This window comes from Lepus europaeus, chromosome 13 (assembly GCF_033115175.1).
Source record: "Lepus europaeus isolate LE1 chromosome 13, mLepTim1.pri, whole genome shotgun sequence".
Classification (NCBI taxonomy): Eukaryota; Metazoa; Chordata; class Mammalia; order Lagomorpha; family Leporidae; genus Lepus; species Lepus europaeus.
This window is the reverse complement of record NC_084839.1, coordinates 39,922,935-39,941,987: the sequence shown is the minus strand read 5'-3', so window position 1 is coordinate 39,941,987 and position 19,053 is coordinate 39,922,935. Positions and strand designations below refer to the sequence as shown.

Below are 19,053 nucleotides of genomic sequence, written 5' to 3'. Positions count from 1 at the left end.
TCACTACATCATTGTTTTTAAATAATGTTCCTTTTAGTCCTGAAACTCCTTACCAGTGTTCATTTTTCTCCCTGCAGGCAGAGCGAGTGTTGATAATCTGCTTAAAAGTGGTAAGTCCTATTTGGCTTTGTTCCACGAGGTGACTGATTATATGAATCATTTTGGAATAGGCTCATTTGAATTTCTTGTCAGTAGATGGAGTACCGCAGACAACTGAGTTACATCATGTTCCTGCTTTCTGATTTCTGCTTCCATATTGTGATAACATTTTAGGCCATGGTGATTTAAAATATTTTCTTATACAGGAATTGCAGGTCATGGTTTTAAACTCTTGTTTGTCATTATGATCTCTTTGTTTCAGTGCTCCATTTTCTGCAGAAGAGTTTAGTTGAGATCCTGGAAGAAAACAGGCAAGTGCTGTGTATTTGCATGCTTGTATATGTGCATACACATTGAGATTTGTATATTGACTCTCTACAAGCAAAATCGTCAGAAAGTTCTCAGAATGGGTGTTTCCATCCCTCTTCATTAATATATGACCTGGTTATTTAAATTTATTTTTTAGAGGTTTACCATCTAATTTTAAGAAGTTGAATAGGGGTTAGTGTTGTGGCACAGCTGGTTAAGCCCCTGCTTGCATCACTCATATCCCATATCTGAGTGCTGGTTCAAGTCCCAGCTGCTCCACTTCTGATCTAGCTCCCTGTTACTGTGACTACGCTTCTGATCTGGCACCCTGCTATTGATGGCTTAAGTGCTTTGGTTCCTGCATTCATGTGTGAGACCTGCATTCATGTGTGAGAATTCCTGGATCCTGGCTTCATTCTGGTCCAGCCCTGGCTCTTGTAGCCATTTGGGGAGTGAACCAGAACATGGAAGACTCTCTCTCTCTCTCTCTCTCTCTCTCTCTCTCTCTCTCTCTCTCTCTTTCACTCTGCCTGTCAAATAAATAAATCTTAAGAAAAGTCAAATTAATTACGAGAATAAATAAGAAAGGGAAGAGGTCTTTCACCCACTGACCTTTGAACCTTTGAGTTTTTCTTAGCATCCTGTTCTCATTTCTTAGGAAAAGTGTCCTCTGTTATCTCTTTGGGGATATTAATGATCTTCCATCCACTGGTTTACCCTCCAAATGCCTGCAACAAGCAGAGCTGGGCCAGACTGAAACCAGGAACCTGGAACTCCATCTGGGTCTTCTGCATATGTGGTAGGGGTCCAAGTACTTGAACCATCATCTGCTGCTTCTTAAGGTGTGCATTAGTAGGAAGTTGGAATTAACCAGAAATTGGTCCCAGGCACTCTGATATGGGGATAGCAGGAGTTGTAAGCACTAGGATTAACGCCTGCCTCATAACATTTTTTCTCGGGATCACCGTAGGTTCTGCTGTGTTGAGAATAGACTGAGAGTGGCAGTGGTGGAAGCTGGACAGTCAGTGGTCTGAGGGAGAGATGAGAGTGGTTCAGGCCAAGATGGTAGCAGTGGAGGCAATCTGTTTTTGAAGATACAACAACAGGATTTTCTTACCAGTGGGATGAAGAAGAAAGGGAAGGTTTGGAGTTGAAAGAAAGTTCACGTATTTTGAGACAGCTGTTAGACATCCAAGAGAAGCTACTGCGTAGGCAGTTAGAAACACTCTTAGGGTGTGCATTAGAAATTAGAGAGGTCTGAGTTGGAGATTTTTTGCAATTGTTATTACAGAGATTGTAATTTATGAACTGCAGGAGGTTAGCATCAAGGGAGAGAGATGGAGAATAGAAGAGAACTAAGGACTTTAGGGAGCTTTAGCATAGAGAGATAAGGAAAAGAGGATGAGCAAACCCAGGTGTCTGTGAAAGAGCAGCGGTGAAGTAGAACATCCAGCAGAGCCTGACGTCTTGGAAGCCAGGTAAAGAAAGCTGGTTCAAGTTCCAAGCATGTTGAAGTTTGTTTTACCAGTTTTTCTTGTTTTTTTTTATTTTTATTATTTTTTTTTTATACCTTTGTCATATAAAAGAGAAGCTAAGTTAGTTATTGGTTGAGGAAGAGGGACTTACTGAGGTTATTTCAGAGTGTTGAAGTTTGCAGTAAATGTCTGCATAATTGGAATGTTTGTGGGTATGGAAGGTAGAGGTGTAAATGTCTATCATAATCTAAAATTGATTTACACCCTGTGATTGAGGAACATGTTTATTTTTGAGAAGTGTAGAAATGGTGACAGTTTTGAGTTTCCTTTTGTAATAATGTCTTCTCTTCTTTGTAGAAAATTTGCTGGAAATCATATTGTTCAAACACAGTTGATGAATGACTTATTGGTAGGCATTAGAGTTTCAGTGATGTTAATACAGAAAGTACAAAGTTTCCAGGGAAATCTTTGGAAGACTTCCAATTCTCCTATATGGCAAAGTATGTGTAGATTGCTGAGTATTTTCACCAAGTTTTTAAGTGATGGTAAGTGTAACAACAAATGATGGTTACCTTTGGGGATTAGTCAGCTTTTCCTAACAATGTTATCAATGTTATGAAATATCTATCTATCTATATATATATATATAAAATTGTATCTTATATCTTTGTTTATATTGATTGATTGTTGGATGTAGTTGACTGAAAGGTTGAATTTCTCCTTCCCCAGCTTTTCAGAGTAGGGAAAGGCCCTGGATAACATAGTTTTTTTTTTTTTTTTAAAGATTTTATTTATTTATTTGATAGGTAGAGTTACAGAGAGAGAGAGAGAGGTCTTCCATCCAATGGTTCACTCCCCAATTGGCCGCAATGGCCAGAGCTGCCTGATCCAAAGCCAGAAGCCAGGTGCTTCTTCCTGGTCTCCCAAGCAGGTGCAGGGGCCCAAGCACTTGGGCCATCCTCTACTGCTTTTCCAGGCCACAGCCAAGAGCTAGACTGGAAGAGGAGCAGCCGGGACTAGAACCGGTGTCCATATGGGATGCTGGCGCTGCAGGCGGAGGATTAACCTAGTGTGCCATGGCGCCAGCCCTGATAACATAGTTTTAATTCTTTTTTTCTTTCAAATGTACCAATTCAGCAAGGGGTAATATTAAAGGAGTTTTCCTCTTTTTTTTTTTTTTGACATACAGAGTTAGACAGTGAGAGAGAGAGAGACAAAGAGAAAGGTCTTCCTTTTCCGTTGGTTCACCCCGAAGTGGCCGCTACGGCCGTTGCGCTGTGGCTGGTGCGCTGCGCCTATCTGAAGCCCAGAGCCTGGTGCTTCCTTGTGGTCTCCCATGTGGGTGCAGGGCCCAAGCACTTGGGCCATCCTCCACTGCCTTCCCGGGTCACAGCAGAGAGCTGGACTGGAAGAGGAGCAACCAGGACAGAATCCGGCACCCCAACCGGGACTAGAACCCGGGGTGCCGGCACTGCAGGCAGAGGATTAGCCTAGTGAGCCGCAGTGCCCGCCAAAGTCGTTTTCTAAGCTGTGTGTATTACATACAAGAAAGAAAACTGCCTTAGTATTTGAAAGCCTTAAGTAGCAAAACAAATCTTTAGACAAAATTTCCAGATACAAAGGGAAGATCTGAAAAGATTGGTGCAACCCATTCAGTTTTCCTTAGCAGCAGGTGTTACAAATAATGACAGTAGTTGCTGATTGTGTGCCTGGTCATTATTCCTTCTTATGGCTCTTATAGTTATATGAACTGTACCCGTAGAAAACTAAGCAGTGTATGAAAGGAAGCGACGATTTATAAAAGTATTTCAATAAATGAATTAAAAATGAAGTAATAGAATATCAGTTTTGTAGCCTCCAGTGAACTAACATAGGCATTGAGCATCGATAGCAGCTGATATTACAGAAACAGAGAAAACCATACAGCATGTGCCTCATAGTCTTCCTGTTACTACCTATAGCCTTCCCAAAGGGATTGAACTTGAGAATAATGCTGTTTCCGAGTTAGCTGCCAATTTGCAGCACAGGGGAATTTGTTGAACTACATCAGGATCAGTCAGTGACAACAGCACCCAGACTCTAGGAAACTGTTCAGTGCCAGTGGCTGTGGGATCCTCCAGAGAGAGATTGTATCAGAAAGGGACAAAGGGCGGCAGCTTTAGATGAAAGACATTACATTTTAGAAAATTATCACAGCAACCATAATGCTTAGGAATCCACATTTGATTGCTACAGCTATTGAGGAAACACAAGGAAGTAATTACGGTGAAAACGGGAAGAGTGAGAGAGGGGATTGTGACTATGAAGAGGTCTAAGAAAGAGCCTGCAGGGCTGGGGACCAAGTTCTATATTTTGCCTTTGGTGGAGGGGACCAGGATGAACACCTAGTAATTTATTAAGCTATACATCATTTTGAGTAATTTTTTTGTATCTGTTTTATAGTACAATAATAAGTTAAATAAAAAGCATTATGTAAAACATACGTAGCTACATGAAAAGCTAAATTATCCTTTCTCCCTTTACCTTCCATTCTAGATGGCAATGTACATATGAATTTAACTTAATTAAAAGCAAATATTGATTGGCTCTCTTCAGAGCTCTCGTTTGTAAAAAACAATAACTGACTCTGGTTTTGTTAGACTGGGGAAAAAAATAGCATCTCATTGTTTCTGTGTTTTTAACCATGGTAAATAGTGAACGTTCTAATTATATTACTGTTTAATTAGTATTTCCATTTTTCTTTTTGCTCAGCATATCAGCTGGATATTAAGAAAAAAATGATTAAAGTTTTCTTAAAATATAACATACCAACAACTTTTCAGAGGATATTTGATTTTTAAAAGAGGAATTTGTTAATTTTTTAAAAAGCTTTAATTGATTATATGCAGAGAAAACATGATTTCATATGAGACTGCTGCTTTTCTGAGAAGTTGATGGCACCTAATCTCTGTTATTCTCCTGTATCTTAAAGCGTCATATATCAGTACAATATTTAGCTGCAAAACAGAAAATCGAACTTAAGGGACTTAAGTAAGTGTGCTTACTTGCTCTTCCCACATAGAAAGTTCAGAGACAGGTGATCCAGAACTGCTGGAGACTCTCAAACCTAAACATCTTCTGCCTTTCTGCTCTGCCTTCTTTAGCATGTTGGTTTTTGCACCCATGTATTTGTTGTCTCATAATTGCCAAATGGCTGCTCTAGCTCCAGCTATCATGTCTGTATTCAAGGCAGGAAGAGGGGCTACTTGCATCCTTACCTTTAATCAGGAAAAACCCAGGGTCTTCTGCTTATATCTCATTGGCCTGGATTCTCTCATGCGGCTGTCTTTAGTTGCACTGAAGATTGAGGAAGCAAGTATCCTGTCTTGCTGGGTCTGTCCCAGTCAAAGCCACCGTTTGTTATCAGGGATGAAGGGTACTTCATACATAAATTATAGTGGCTGTCATACTTCTTATCTAGATTGTGTAAAACATCCTATTATCATAGGCTAATAGAGATTAATTGCTTTGGGTACAGTGCTAGTGATAGCAAAGTTTGTAATTAGCATTAATTTGGGTTTGGTACACAAGCCCTGCCATCTTTTTCAGGGAAAGTATATGTAGATGAGGGTTGGGCTGAGGCATCTGTGGAGGGGAGGGCATAGTTGGTATTGCTGCTAGTTGTGCTAGGGGGCAGTGAGTATAGAGGAAGAGAGTGGATGTTAGAGAAAGGAATTAGATTTATTGCATATTAAAAGGTCTGGGTTCATTGTTCATGTACACATTACAGCAGCTGTGTCAGATAGGAGCTCTATTTGCCACATTTATGGAGGAGACAGCTGAGTCCCTGGGAGGTGAAATAATTTTGTCTAAAATCTGCTTTAGGAAGTGGTCCAGCTAGAAATTATGCCCAGGACTGTTTGACCCAAAAGCATCTGTTCTTTCCACTGTACCAGGATCTCTTTTAATACATGCTTACTCTCACTGTTTTTTTGCCAAATAGATGACCTCCTACAGACTATTCAGAGCACATCTGGATTAGCTGTTATTCTTTTTGTTAAGACTATGTTTCATCCATCTGAAAAAATTCCTGATTTGGTAAGTGCGTCTGCTTTTTAGAATTGTGCTTTAGGGGCTAATGTTGTGGTGTAGCAGGTAAAGCTGCCACCTGCAATGCCGACATCCCATATGGGCCACTGTTTTGTGTCCAGACTGTTCCATTTCTGACTTAGTTCCCTGCTAATGTCCTGGGAAAGAAGTGGAGGAGAGCCCAAGCGCCTGAGTCCCTGCCACCCGTGTGGGAGACCTGACAGAAGTTCCTGGCTTCCACTTGTCCCAGTACTGGCCATTGCAGCCATCTGGGGAGTGAACTAGTAGATGAAAGATCTCTCAGTCTCCTTCTCACTTTGTAACTCTAACTTTCAGAATAAATAAATAAATCTTAAAAAAATTGTGTTTTATCGAGAGTTAGATGTATGTTTAACTTTTTTTTAAGAAATGAATTGGGGCTGGCGCTGTGGCACAGGATGTTAATGCTCCGCCTGCAGCACTGGCATCCCTTTTGGGCGCTGGTTTTAGTTCCATGTGCTCCTCTTCTGATATAGCTCTTTGCTATGGCCTGGGAAAGCAGTGGAAGATGACCCAAGTCCTTGGGCCCTGCACCTGTGTGGGAAACCTGGAAGAAGCTCCTGGCTCTTGGCTTCAGGATGGCCCAGCTCCAGCCATTTGGGGAGTGAACCAGCAGATGGAAGACCTTTCTCTCTGTCTCTCCCTCTGCCTGCTGTAACTCTACTTCTCAAATAAATAAATAAAATCTTTAAAAAAAGCAATAAATTAAAAAATACATTTTTTACATAGTCTAGGTCTTTATAATGGTTCTTTTATAAAAAGACAGTTCCAGCTGGTACTGCGGCTCACTAGGCTAATTCTCCGCCTGCGGCGTGGGCACCCCAGGTTCTAGTCCCTGTCGGGGTGCTGGATTCTGTCCTGGTTGCTTCTCTTCCAGTCTAGCTCTCTGCTGTGGCCCGGGAGTACAGTGGAGGATGGCCCAAGTGCTTGGGCCCTACACCCACATGGGAGACCAGGAAAAGCACCTGGCTCCTGGCTTTGGATCAGTGCGGTGCGCTGGCCGCAGCAGCCATTGGGGGTGTGCGCCAACGGAAAAGGAAGAGCTTTCTCTCTGTCTCTTTCTCTCACTGTCCACTCTGCCTGTCAAAAAATAAAAAATAAATAAAAAAATTAAAAAGTTCCAAAAATTCATATAAAGCAAAAAAAAAGTAACACTCACATGTAAATCCACCTCAGAAGGATGATGAATAACAACACATTTGATATATATCCTTGTTTTTCTAGTGCTGTTATTTCAGTTCCATCTCTCACTAGTATCATAAATGATATTTATGTTACTATATTTATAATGATAATGTTAAAATTATGCAGAGATTAATATGTGGATATATAGAAATTGATAAATATGGGCTTTTAATTAAGAATAAATCAAATGCTGTACATTAGAAAATGTGCAAGAGTCAGTTGTTTAGTGTGTTTGATCTACAAAGAAGGTGTTAATTGATAATTTAGGCCAGTTTTTATATTTACTACTGTAAATTTTTCCTCTTGATGTATTATCTAGGAACTTGTTTTAACTTTTTACGTAATCTTAAGTAAAATATATATGCATCATTCTGTCACACAAAGTAATTATCATTAGATAAAATTGAAAATTTTTCTCGTCACTTCTTACAAAGCATTCAGCTCTTCCACCTGCAGGTGGCGATGTATTATGCTCTAGCAGTACAGTCAGATCAGCAGAAGGATTCATGAACACTGATTTAATTTTTCCCTATATTTATTTATTTTGAAAGTCAGGGTTCCAGAGGGAGCAGGAGAGATGAAGAATTTTATATCTGCTGTCTCACTCCCCAGATGGCCACAACGGAGTCAGGAACTTCTAGGTCTCCCTTGTGGGAACAGGGGCCTAAGCAGCTTGGGCCATCTTCTGCTACTTTCCCATGCCATTAGCAGGGCCTTGGATCAGAAGTGGAGCATCCGGGACAGGAATGGGATACCGGCATCGCAGACAGCAGCTTTACCGTCTGTGCTATAATTCAGGCTTCAATTTTTTCTCTTTTAATATTGAAATAATAATTTTAATATTTGCAACTGTTTTATCTTTGTTTATTTTTTTCTGTGATGTTTCAGGGGAAAGATATTTTTAGATTTATGTCTTGCAATATCTCTGGGAAGTTTTAAAGCCTTTATATGCTTTAGTTCTTCTGTTCTTTTCCAGATAAGCAGTGTGCTTCTCCGTTCAGTGGACTGCACCAGCGTCCCCGAGTGGTTCGTGAGCAGCTGCGAGAGCCTTTGTTGTGCCAGCCTCCCTGCATCAGCTCTCTTATTCCTGTGTCAGGGGACGCTCGCCATGCTGGACTGGCAGGATGGGAGCATGGGCCTGCGTGGGGAGGCCCTGCTCTTGGATACTGCACATGTTTTGTTCACCTTGAGTTCACAGTGAGTTTTGATGCTGCTGTATCATATTTTGTTTTGCTTGTAAGTCATTTCAGAGATGCAGCTGAGCTGGTATTATTAGTATTCAGTGAAAGGTGGTCAGGGTAAATCCTAAATTAAAAGTGATACCTGTATAAGGAATGAAATGGGTGTGAAAGAGAAGCTAAGGTGAAGTGAGCAAGAGAATTATAGAAATTATTGGTGCAGATTAATCTGCAATGAATATTTTTAAAATTAATTTTAACATTTTGGTCTTTGTGCTAGTTTCTTTGAAAACTGTAAAAATTTCGATGCTCATATGTGAAGTGCTTTAGAATTTCATGAAAAACTGAGATAGGTGATCTAATGTGATCTTCATGTGTTTGGTAGATAGGATAAGAAACCTAATTTGTTGAATGAGAAAGTGAAATTTAGGAAGTAATTTATATAAGATCATATTGCTAATGAGAACTCAAGTTGGGAACTCTGTAACAAGGTCTTATGACTTCAGAGGAGTTTGTTTTTTTTTGGTGTTTTTGAGAATATTGAATGATAGAGCTTGCTAGAAATGAAAGTGTGGCTGAAGGAGGAATGCTACAATGTTGTAAAGATCATTTTCTATATGTTGGAGCTATAGTTTACATAGGATGTAAGTCATAGCATGTTTTCATCATTGTGAAAAGAAACTCCATTTCTCCTAACCTTCCTCAACCCTAGAGCATCAGTATATTTTAAATCTCTGGTGAAACCATCGTCACAGTTAAGATAATAAATGCTTCACTCACCCTCCCACCCCCATCACCAAATTTCCTTGTGTCCATTTTTGGATTATTTTTTATAAGGTAAGAAGATTCACATACAAATGTGAGATTTGTTTGGGCTTCGTGATTCGCAAATTTAATGCAGATTGAATTCCCAGTTCATTCTTTGTATTTAGATTTCTAAGGTCTAAACGATTACAAGTGAAATTTTTCTTTCTAGTCGGTTTATAGTACTACGTCTCATGGCTTGTTTTTCCTCAGGATTAAGGAAGCGACGCTGGAGATGTTTCTGTCTAGAATCTTGGCATCTTGGACTAATTCAGCCATGCATGTCCTTGAATCAAGTTCCTCAGGCCTCAAGGACAGTCTGAGTGGTAATTCAGGCATCGCTCAGAGACTTTTGGAATATGTCTATACCCACTGGGAACATCCATTGGATTCTCTGAGACATCAAACCAAAATCATATTCAAAAATCTCCTCCAAATGCACCAGCTCACTGCAGAAGGGGCAGACTCAGTCTCTGATCCTTTCTTTTTGGAATTGACTGGGAATCTTCTGCGATTGGAATGGCATATTAAAGGAAAGTACACATGCCTTGGCTGTTTGGTAGAGTCCATAGGAATTGAACATATTTTGGCAGTAGATAAAACCATTCCATCTCAAATCTTAGAGGTGATGGGGGACCAGTCATTGGTACCTTATGCAAGTGATCTCTTAGAAACCATGTTTAAAAATCATAAGAATCGTTTGAAATCCCAGACTCTCAACAGTGCTTGGATTGACCAGTGGCATGAGACTTGGGTTTCTCCTCTCCTTTTTGTACTGTGTGAAGGACACCTGGATCAAAAATCTTACCTGATTGATTATTACTTGCCAAAATTATTGAATTACAGCCCTGAAAGCTTAAAGTACATGGTCCAGATTCTTCAGGCTTCTATTGATGCTAAAACTGGTAAGAAAAATGAATTTTTATTTCAGTAGTTTCTAGTTATGGTGCTTAAATGTGGGCAGATGTTGACCACGTTCATATTACCACTTCTTTGATGAGTAAAGGTAGGTATTATTGGTATCTAGTTCAGGTTGAAACAAATGTTCCTGTACATAGCTGAATGGAGCTTTCAGGATAAAGTTGTGGTAGTAAGCTAAGGAGTAACTCTAGTTATGGAAACCATAATAAGGGTTCCTTTATTATCAAGTTTTAATTCATTTAACTGAGTTTTTAGTTTGTTTTTGTGTTGTTAGTCTAGTAAAAGTTTGTGTGTTAATATAATTTGCTTATTCAAGTGAGACAGTAATTAAAAATTATCTTAGTCAAGGTTAAAAAGACAGGTGAATTGGCAGCAGCAAGTTTTTGCATCTGGGGTAGAGTCAACATTTGAAGACATGACCTCAAGAAACAGGCTGTATTGTTTTAGAATAGGATAGGAATTCAGTAACCCTGAAGGACTTAGTGCACTAAAGCAGAATTTGATAATTAATATGTAAGATGGTGATCTGGACTCATATCAATCCTAAAATTAGTATATTCTGTTTCCAGGCAAGAATATTGTGTCCTACTGTACAATTTAGGAAATATTTTCAGCTAAAATGGTTAAAAACTTTCAGTATTTCAGAGTTATCATGAGATAACAGGAACATTTGATTTTTGTACACAAAAATAAGCCATTATTTGTCATTGTTAACAATAATTGTTCTTGACTGTTTGAGAAACCATCTAAAATCATGAATCTGTTCTGTAATAAGATTGTCTTAATTTTTATGTCAAGGCGCTTGTGAACCAGGACTCCCTGTTCCCTTAATAATGGCCGATTTCCTAGTCTCTCAATATGCCAGGTTCTTCGTGAGCCTCTTTTTATCTTCTTTACTAAATAGTAACTCCAAAATATGCAGGGAGGTTCAGTGTTTATGTTTAGAGAATGATAATCTTTGGTCATTGAAATGTTTTTCCTGTTCTTGGCAGAAAGCCATTTTGATTTTTGTGTTATTACTTTTAATGTCTTTACTTGCTCTTTCCCCTGATTCATTTTCTAGTTCAGTTTTTTTAAAAAAAAGATTTATTTATTTGTTTATTTGAGAGGCAGAGTGACAGAGGGAGGAGAAACAGAGAGATTGATCTTCCATTCACTGGTTCACTCCTAAACTGCCTTTTAACAGCCAAGGCTGGGCCAGATCAAGTTCAGGAGCCTAGTTCATTGTCTAAGTATCAAGGAAAAAATAAAAATAATAGCAGGGGTCAATGCTGTGGCGTAGCGAGTAAAGCTGCTGCCTGCAGTGCCGGCATCCCATATGGGTGCTGGTTCAAGTCCTGGCTGCTCTACTTCCGATCCAACTCTCTGCTATGGCCTGGGAAAGCAGTAGAAGATGGCCCAAGTCCATGGGCACCTGCACCCACATGGGAGACCCAGAAGAAGGTCCTGGCTCCTGGTTTCGGATCGGTGCAGCTCTGGCTGTTGCAGCCAATTGAGGAGTGAACCAGCGGATGGAAGACCTCTCTCTGCCTCTCCTTTCTCTGTATAACTCTTTCTTCTTTTTTTTTTTTTTCATTTTTTTTCATTTTATTTTATTTTTTAAAGATTTTGTTTTTTAATTTTGTGTTTACGTTTTTTTTTTTTTTTATTTTTATTTTTGACAGGCAGAGTGGACAGTGAGAAAGAGAGACAGAGAGAAAGGTCTTCCTTTTGCCGTTGGTTCACCCTCCAATGGCCACCGCGGTAGCGCGCTGCGGCCGGCGCACCGCGCTGATCCGATGGCAGGAGCCAGGTGCTTCTCCTGGTCTCCCATGGGGTGCAGGGCCCAAGGACTTGGGCCATCCTCCACTGCACTCCCTGGCCACAGCAGAGAGCTGGCCTGGAAGAGGGGCAACCGGGACAGGATCGGTGCCCCGACCGGGATTAGAACCCGGTGTGCCGGCGCCGCAAGGCGGAGGATTAGCCTAGTGAGCCGCGGCGCCGGCCTCTGTATAACTCTATCAAATAAATAAATAAATAAATTAGCAAATTAGTTGTGATTCCTTTATGTTAATAAGAGAATTATGCTTGATTGAAATTATTGACATAAGAATAATTAAACCATTTTAAATAATAATTATTTTATGTCCCAGCATTCTGGCACAGTGGGTTTTGCTGCTGCTTACAATGCTGGCATCCCGTTTCAGGGTATTGATTCCTATCCTGGCCTCTCTGCTTCTGGTCTAGCTCCCAATGTATATGTCTGGGAAAGCAGTGGAAGATGGCCCAAGTGCTTGGACCCCTGCCACCCACGTGGGAGACGCAGTTGGAGTTCCAGGCTCCTGGTGTCAGTCTGGTCCAGACCTAACCATTGCAACCATTTAGGGAGCAAACCAGTGGATGGAAGATCTCTCTGTGTCTCTTCCTCAATCTCTCTCACTCTGCCGTTCAAATAAATAAGCAAATCTTAAAAACTTATTTAAAAACAGGAAAATCATTTTATTTTTTCAAGGATTTATTTATTTGAAAGAGAAACAGAGAAAGAGGGAGAACCAGAGAGAGAGACTGATTGATTGATCTTCCACCTGCTGTTTCCCTCTTCAAATGGCTACACTATCTGGGTCTGGCCCAGGCTTCAGCCTGGAGCCAGGAACTACTGCCTTCTCAGGCACATCAGTGGGAAGGTGGATCAGTAGCAGAGAAGCCAGGACTTGAACCAGCTCTCTGAAAATGTATACCAGTGTCACAAGCAACAACTTAACCTGCTGTGCCAGAACGCCAACCACTAGAATAGAACTTTTAATTTGTGGTAGAATTTAATTTAAAATGTAACTTTGGTTTATTGAAACCTAACCTTCCTTGGAAGCATGACAGTTGACAACTGAAGATTATAGTAGTCACTGCATAACATGGGCATGATCTTTGTTATTGTGCTATTGGGACAAGAGCAGTCTTTTTCATCCTTAGGGTCTTGTAATAGCAGAGGGGCTCTGGGGGCTTTGGTGGCATGTCTGCGAACAGCTAGAGCTCATGGACATCTTCAGTCTGCAACTGATGCTTGGGAGAACCTTGTGTCCAGTGCAAGAATAAAGCAAGGCTTAATTCATCAGCACTGCCAAGTAAGGAATCACAATAACTGGGAGTGAGTGTGTGCAATAGATCGCCAGTGTTTCCATTCATTCAGCAATCCAATGTAGAGACTTCTGTGTTATACCTACGACTGTTTTCGTGGTCTTTAAAGAGGGTGAATACAAGGTAAAAAGTGTGTACCTTGTACTCAGGCTACTTAAAGTTTGGTTGGGGGGGATAAAAAAAAACTTAAAACACCTGGGGAGTCCTCGAAGACATCAGATGTGCCCTTATGCATGAGAACTTCCTTGGGACACTCTGAAGAGTGTTTGGCGTGAGTGGGTGGTGGGTGACTGGGAAAGTGGTGATGTGGTTAGAAGAGAGGAAGCATATACAATGGAAGGACCCAAATATGCAAGGACTAGAGGCTGATTACGGACATTGTTTGGCAGAAGTGGAATGTTGTGCATTTTATGGAAAGCTCCAGTGCCAGCTGGTTCCTAGTCATCAATTGACTAAAATTAATTCAATCAGGGCCACTCTGTCTTCAATAAGGTGATGTCATTAATGGACAGAGCTGAGTTTCTAATGGGGTAGTAAAAAGAAACCAGGAGACCCAAACGAAATGTACTATGATGAAGAGCTCCTGGGGTAAAGTGGTCAGTGAGAAAAGGGAATGGAGCTGAGCACCATAGAACAAGAATGAAAATTCCTTCATTTTTATAAATCTCCAGTTGACTTTTTTTTAAAGATTTATTTTATTTATTTGAAAGACAGAGAGAGAGAGCGAGAGGGGGAGGGTCTTCCATCTGCTGGTTCATTCCCCAGTTGGCTGCAATGGCTGGAGCTGCGCCAATCCGCAGCCAGGAGCCAGGAGCCTCCTCTGGATCTCCCACGTGGGTGCAGAGACCCAAGGACCTGGGCCATCTTCTACTGCTTTCCCAGGCCATAGCAGAGAGCTGGATTGGAAGTGGAGCAGCCAGGACTTGAACCGGCGGCCATATGGGATGCTGGCGCTGCAGGCCAGTGCTTTAACCTGTGTGCCACAGCGCTGGCCCCAACATTTTTAAAATAATTTTTCTTTTTACGATCTATCTATCTGTCAATCAGTCAGTCAGTCAGAGTTACAGAGAGAGAGGGAGAGACAGAATAATCTCCCATCTTCTGGTTCACTCCCCAAATGGCCACAACAGCCGGGCTGGGCCAGGTGGAAGCCAGGAGCCAGGAATATCTTCCAGGTCTCTCACGTGGGTGCAGGGGCCCAAGGACTTGGGCTATCTTCTACTGCTCTCCCAGGTACATTAGCAGGGAACTGGATCAGAAGTGGAGCAGCTAGGAAACAAACCAGCTCCCAAGTAGGATGCTGGGGCTGCTTGCTATGCCACAGCACTGGCTTCAAGTTGACATATTTTAAAAAATAATGTTATGGGTAATCACTACAGGATCTTTGGGGCTTGGCTGTCCATCTGAGGTTCATATAGATGGGCAGAAGTTTACTTCTGTCCTTTGGCAGCCCATGCAAATAATGAAACATTTTAAGTGGTTTAGATTTTGCATATGTCCTTAGAAAATTAATATTTTACTGCTTGATGTGTTTTAGGTCCGAATAGACACTTTAGGTTTGCTTTGTGAAAGCAATCGAAGCACAGAAATTGTGTCCACAGAAGAAATGCAGTGGATTCATTTCTTTATCACATACAATCTTAACAGCCAGTCTCCAGGAGTGCGGCAGCAGATTTGCTCTCTCCTTAAAAAGGTAGAAGTTCCCATCAGAAAGTAAAGGGAAATAGTGAACTTTACTCTGGAGATAGTTTTTATAAAGAGCCCCTCTTTTGGGATAGTGTGGGCATGGGGATGGGGTTGGGCTCCAGCATGCCTTTTTTGTGGCCTGGTCTATGACTCCATAAAACTTCTATCTGGGATTAAAATCCAGAGTGAGAAGTCTTTTTCTTTGGCTATAATAAAGTCAACCTTGAGCTCTTTTGTTGAGAGAAATAAAATCTGGAGCTGGAGTTCTCAAGGTGTGAGGTGTTTTGAAGATCACTTTTGTAACAGGAGGAAGGATGCATTTGTGTTTTTGTAGTATCTCTAAGGGCCTCAAAAAAAAGGCCATTTCTGATTATTTCAGCTTGAGTTAATTATGCAGCACACATAAGGGGAGAAGAACTGGTAGAGTATAGAAATGAATATATTCTTTTTGGGTTCCTGCTGACTTAAATGAAATAGAGAAACTAAGGTTTAATGACCATGTTCTGTTTTGGATTAGAGCTTTTGTTTAAAAAATATAAATGTTAATTTTCTGTTCAAAGGAGACATGATAAATATTAAAGAGTTCACCAAAAAAAAAAAAAAAAAAAAAAAAAAAACCAGAAAAAAATCCTTGTATTTTCCTTGCTTGAAGTTTTATTCTCAAGGATTCTGCCTTTTAGACTGACATTTAAGTTTAATTTGTGGCTCACACATGCTTTGTTTTCTTTTTCTCAAAAGTTGTTTTGTAGGATACAGGAAAGTTCTCAGGTACTTTATAAATTGGAGCAAAGTAAATCTAACCATGAACTAGAGAATGAGTCAAGAAAACAGCACCCTTCTGTTTCCTTACAGCAATATAAGGTAGGTGATATGTTTCTAGGCATACAGATTTTTAAGAAACCCAAAAGAATTATGAATAAGGATTAAAAGGGACTCAATGGAAATCTCTTAGTGAACACCAGTTCTGTGCTTTTCTCCTCTAAGCTAAGTGTGGCATGTATCTTCATGAGCTTTGGGCTCCTCCCAGGGCAGCCTGGATCATATTGATCTGACCTCAGTAACTTAGAGCTTATGTCTGCCAGGTGAATTTAGGACTCTAACGAAAGGTTGTTACTGCCCCTGAACTCCTCAACCTCTCCTGGGTGTAAGACTGCTGCAGCTGGGCCTACTTCCTCTTTAGACTGGCCTCACTAGTTCCATGTTAGTGGCTCTTGGCTCATGGTTCAACTCTGGTAGGGGCTTGAAGAGAGGGCTGGGTTTCAGGGCACTCTGATAATAAATTGGCTGGAACTCCAAGCATGGTAACTCCTGTCTGGACTAGGCCTCATCCTGACAATTTTCAGTTCTTTTCAAGAGAACAGAATGAGTCTTTCGCTGGTTTCTCACCCCAAATCTAGCCTCTCAGTAGCAAACTCATTTTCTCCAAAGGCACAGTTGAATGCAAAGCTCATCTACATTATTTTATTTAGGGAAACAGATACCATAAATTGATGATACATTTCAACTATGATGTACTCATTGCCTCCTGTAAACATTAATACGTATGGCCTTCGTTTTTAATTTTGTATGTAAAAGATTTCCATCTATTTACTGGGTGTGGACATTTAGCTTAATGGTTAAGATGTCTGCGTCCATGTTGGAGTCCCTGGGTTCATGTGCCAGCTCTGGCTGCCAGTTTCAGCCTCCTGTCAATGTGGACCTGCAGAGGCTCAGGTGGTTGTGTCCCCACCACCCATGTGGGACACTGCATTGGGTTTCTTGCCTCTGACATTGGCCTGGCCACCCACGGGCATTGTAGACATTTGAGGAGTAAAGCTGAAATGGGAGTGCTCTCTGCCTCTCAAAACTCAACCAAAAACAAAACACCATCTATCCAAGAATATTCCTATTTGTAGGAAATCAGCTTCATCTTTTTAATTAATTAGTTTTTTTTCCTTTTTTATTTTTAATTTAAAAATTTCTAAGGTGAACAAATTTCATGTATTTCATATATACAGATTTAGGAGCATAGTAATACTTTCCAACCCCCTTCTCCTTCCCACCCTTTAATTTTTCAAAAGATTATATGGCTGAGTGACAAAGAGAACGGAAGAGACAGATACACATACACATACACATACACGCAGATACACAGAGAGTGAGAGAGAGAGAGAGAGATCTTCCATCTGTTAGTTTGTTCCCCAAATGGCCACAATGGTCATTTCTGGGTCAGACTAAAGCTAGGAGCTAGGAATTCCATCCTGGTCTCCCACATGGGTGGCAGATGCCCAAAAATACTTGGGCCACTTTTTACTGCCTTTCTAGGCACATTAACAGGAACCTGGATTTGAAGTGGAGCAACCAGAACTCAAACCAGTATTCATGTTGCAAGCAGTGATTTAACTTGCTGCACCACACAGCTTTATCTTTCTAAAATCCCAGCCATGAAGATTAGAAAGTCACAGCCTGAAATTAATGATGTAAGTTTAGTCCTGGTTGTGACGCTTAACTGGCCGGCTGATGTAAAAGTCTTCTCAAGTGTAACATGTCTCCAGAGCCTTACTGGGAATCATTCAAAGGGACTTGGAGTATAAACCAAGCCCCTACTGTAATGTGCCACTTTTTTTTTTTTTTTTTTTGACAGGCAGAGTGAATAGTGAGAGAGAGAAACAGAGAGAAAGGTCTTCCTTTTTGCCGTTGGTTCACTCTCCAATGGCCGCTGCAGCTGGCACATCTCGCTGATCCGAAGCCAGGAGCCAGGTGCTTCTCCTGGTCTCCCATGCGGGTGCAGGGCCCAAGGACTTGGGCCATCCTCCACTGCCTTCCCGGGCCACAGCAGAGAGCTGGCCTGGAAGAGGGGCAACCGGGATAGACTCCGGCACCCCAACCGGGACTAGAACCCGGTGTGCCGGCGCCGCAAGGTGGAGAGTTAGCCTGTTAAGCCACAGCGCCGGCCATAATGTGCCACTTTTTTTTGTCTTAAATCATTGCTCGATTTAAGAAAACAGCTCTGGGGCCAGTGCTGTGGCTCACTACGGTGCTGGCCATAGTGGCCATTAGGGGAGTGAACCAACGGAAGGAAGACCTTTCTCTCTGTCTCTCTCACACTGTCTATAACTCTACCTGTCAAATAAATTAAAAAAAAAAAAGAAAGAAAACAACTCTCTTTTGCTTCTTTTCACAAGGGGTACAGTGACATTTGTGAAATCTCAATTAGGTACTTAGAGACACAGTTGTGAATTGAAGTTCTGAGTTTTCATGTATGCATGGTTTCTTGGTTTGTGCTTGTAGAGGTATATCTTTTGAAACTTAGTGCTTAGAGTTCCAACTCTGGATCAGTCCCCTGCGTGTGATAGCTTCTCCTGACTGGCAGATCATCACTGTGGCTCATGGAGGTTTCGACTTTGGTGCCGTCATCATCCTAACAGTAGGTTCCAGGCACAGTACCAGTCAGTAGACAAAAGGCTAGGGGAGAAAAAGAAAATGTTAGTTCGGAAAAGATGTCTTCTTGTCTAGTGGAGATTACTTCATACCTAAATACTATGAATAACTAGAATAGTTTTACATTTGTAAAGTGTTTTAAGCCATGTTCTCATATAATATCCAATAAAAATATCATAATCTTCTATAAAAAGACTATAGGGTAAGTATTATTATCTCCACCTGACTAGTAGAAAACTGAAGCTTAGTAAAATTCAGTAACCTGGGCTTGTAATAGGTTAAACCTATGCCTGCAGTACCAGCATCCCATATGGGTGCTGGCTTGAGTCCTGACTGCTCCACTTCTGATCCAGGTCCTTGCTAATGTGCCTGAGAAGACAGCGAAGGATGGCCCAAGTGCTTGGGCCCATGCACACACTTGAGAGACCTGTAAGAAGCTCCTGGCTTTGGATTGGCCCAGTTCTGGCCATTGTAGCCATTTGGGTAGTGAACCAGCAGATGGAAGACTTCTCTCTCTGCTTCTTCCTCTCTCTGTAATTCTGCCTCTCAAAAAACAAACAAACAAACAAACAAACAAAAAAGACAAAATGAAATTCAGTAATGCACTCAAGGTCCTGCAGCCAGTAAGTAGTAAAGCCAGGATTTAAATCCAGAACTGCCCTTGACTTTAAGGTCTCAATAGTTTTATCATCTAGTACCAGATTAAGTGAAGGCTTGGAAGCACAAGAAAGGGAGAACTTGGGGAATGGTGAATTTAC

General features: G+C 41.1%; 1 protein-coding gene across 1 annotated transcript in view; it reads left to right on the top strand.

The window, feature by feature from the left end:
• THADA (THADA armadillo repeat containing) overlaps nt 1–19,053 on the top strand; it is a 375,245-nt gene that overhangs the window by 13,697 nt on the left and 342,495 nt on the right. Inside the window, exons 6-14 of the mRNA XM_062209349.1 lie at nt 78–110; nt 362–410; nt 2,241–2,428; nt 5,866–5,960; nt 8,152–8,372; nt 9,371–10,062; nt 13,025–13,176; nt 14,727–14,882; nt 15,614–15,736. Coding sequence (XP_062065333.1) covers nt 78–110; nt 362–410; nt 2,241–2,428; nt 5,866–5,960; nt 8,152–8,372; nt 9,371–10,062; nt 13,025–13,176; nt 14,727–14,882; nt 15,614–15,736 — 1,709 coding nt within the window. The remainder of the gene's footprint in view (nt 1–77; nt 111–361; nt 411–2,240; nt 2,429–5,865; nt 5,961–8,151; nt 8,373–9,370; nt 10,063–13,024; nt 13,177–14,726; nt 14,883–15,613; nt 15,737–19,053) is intronic.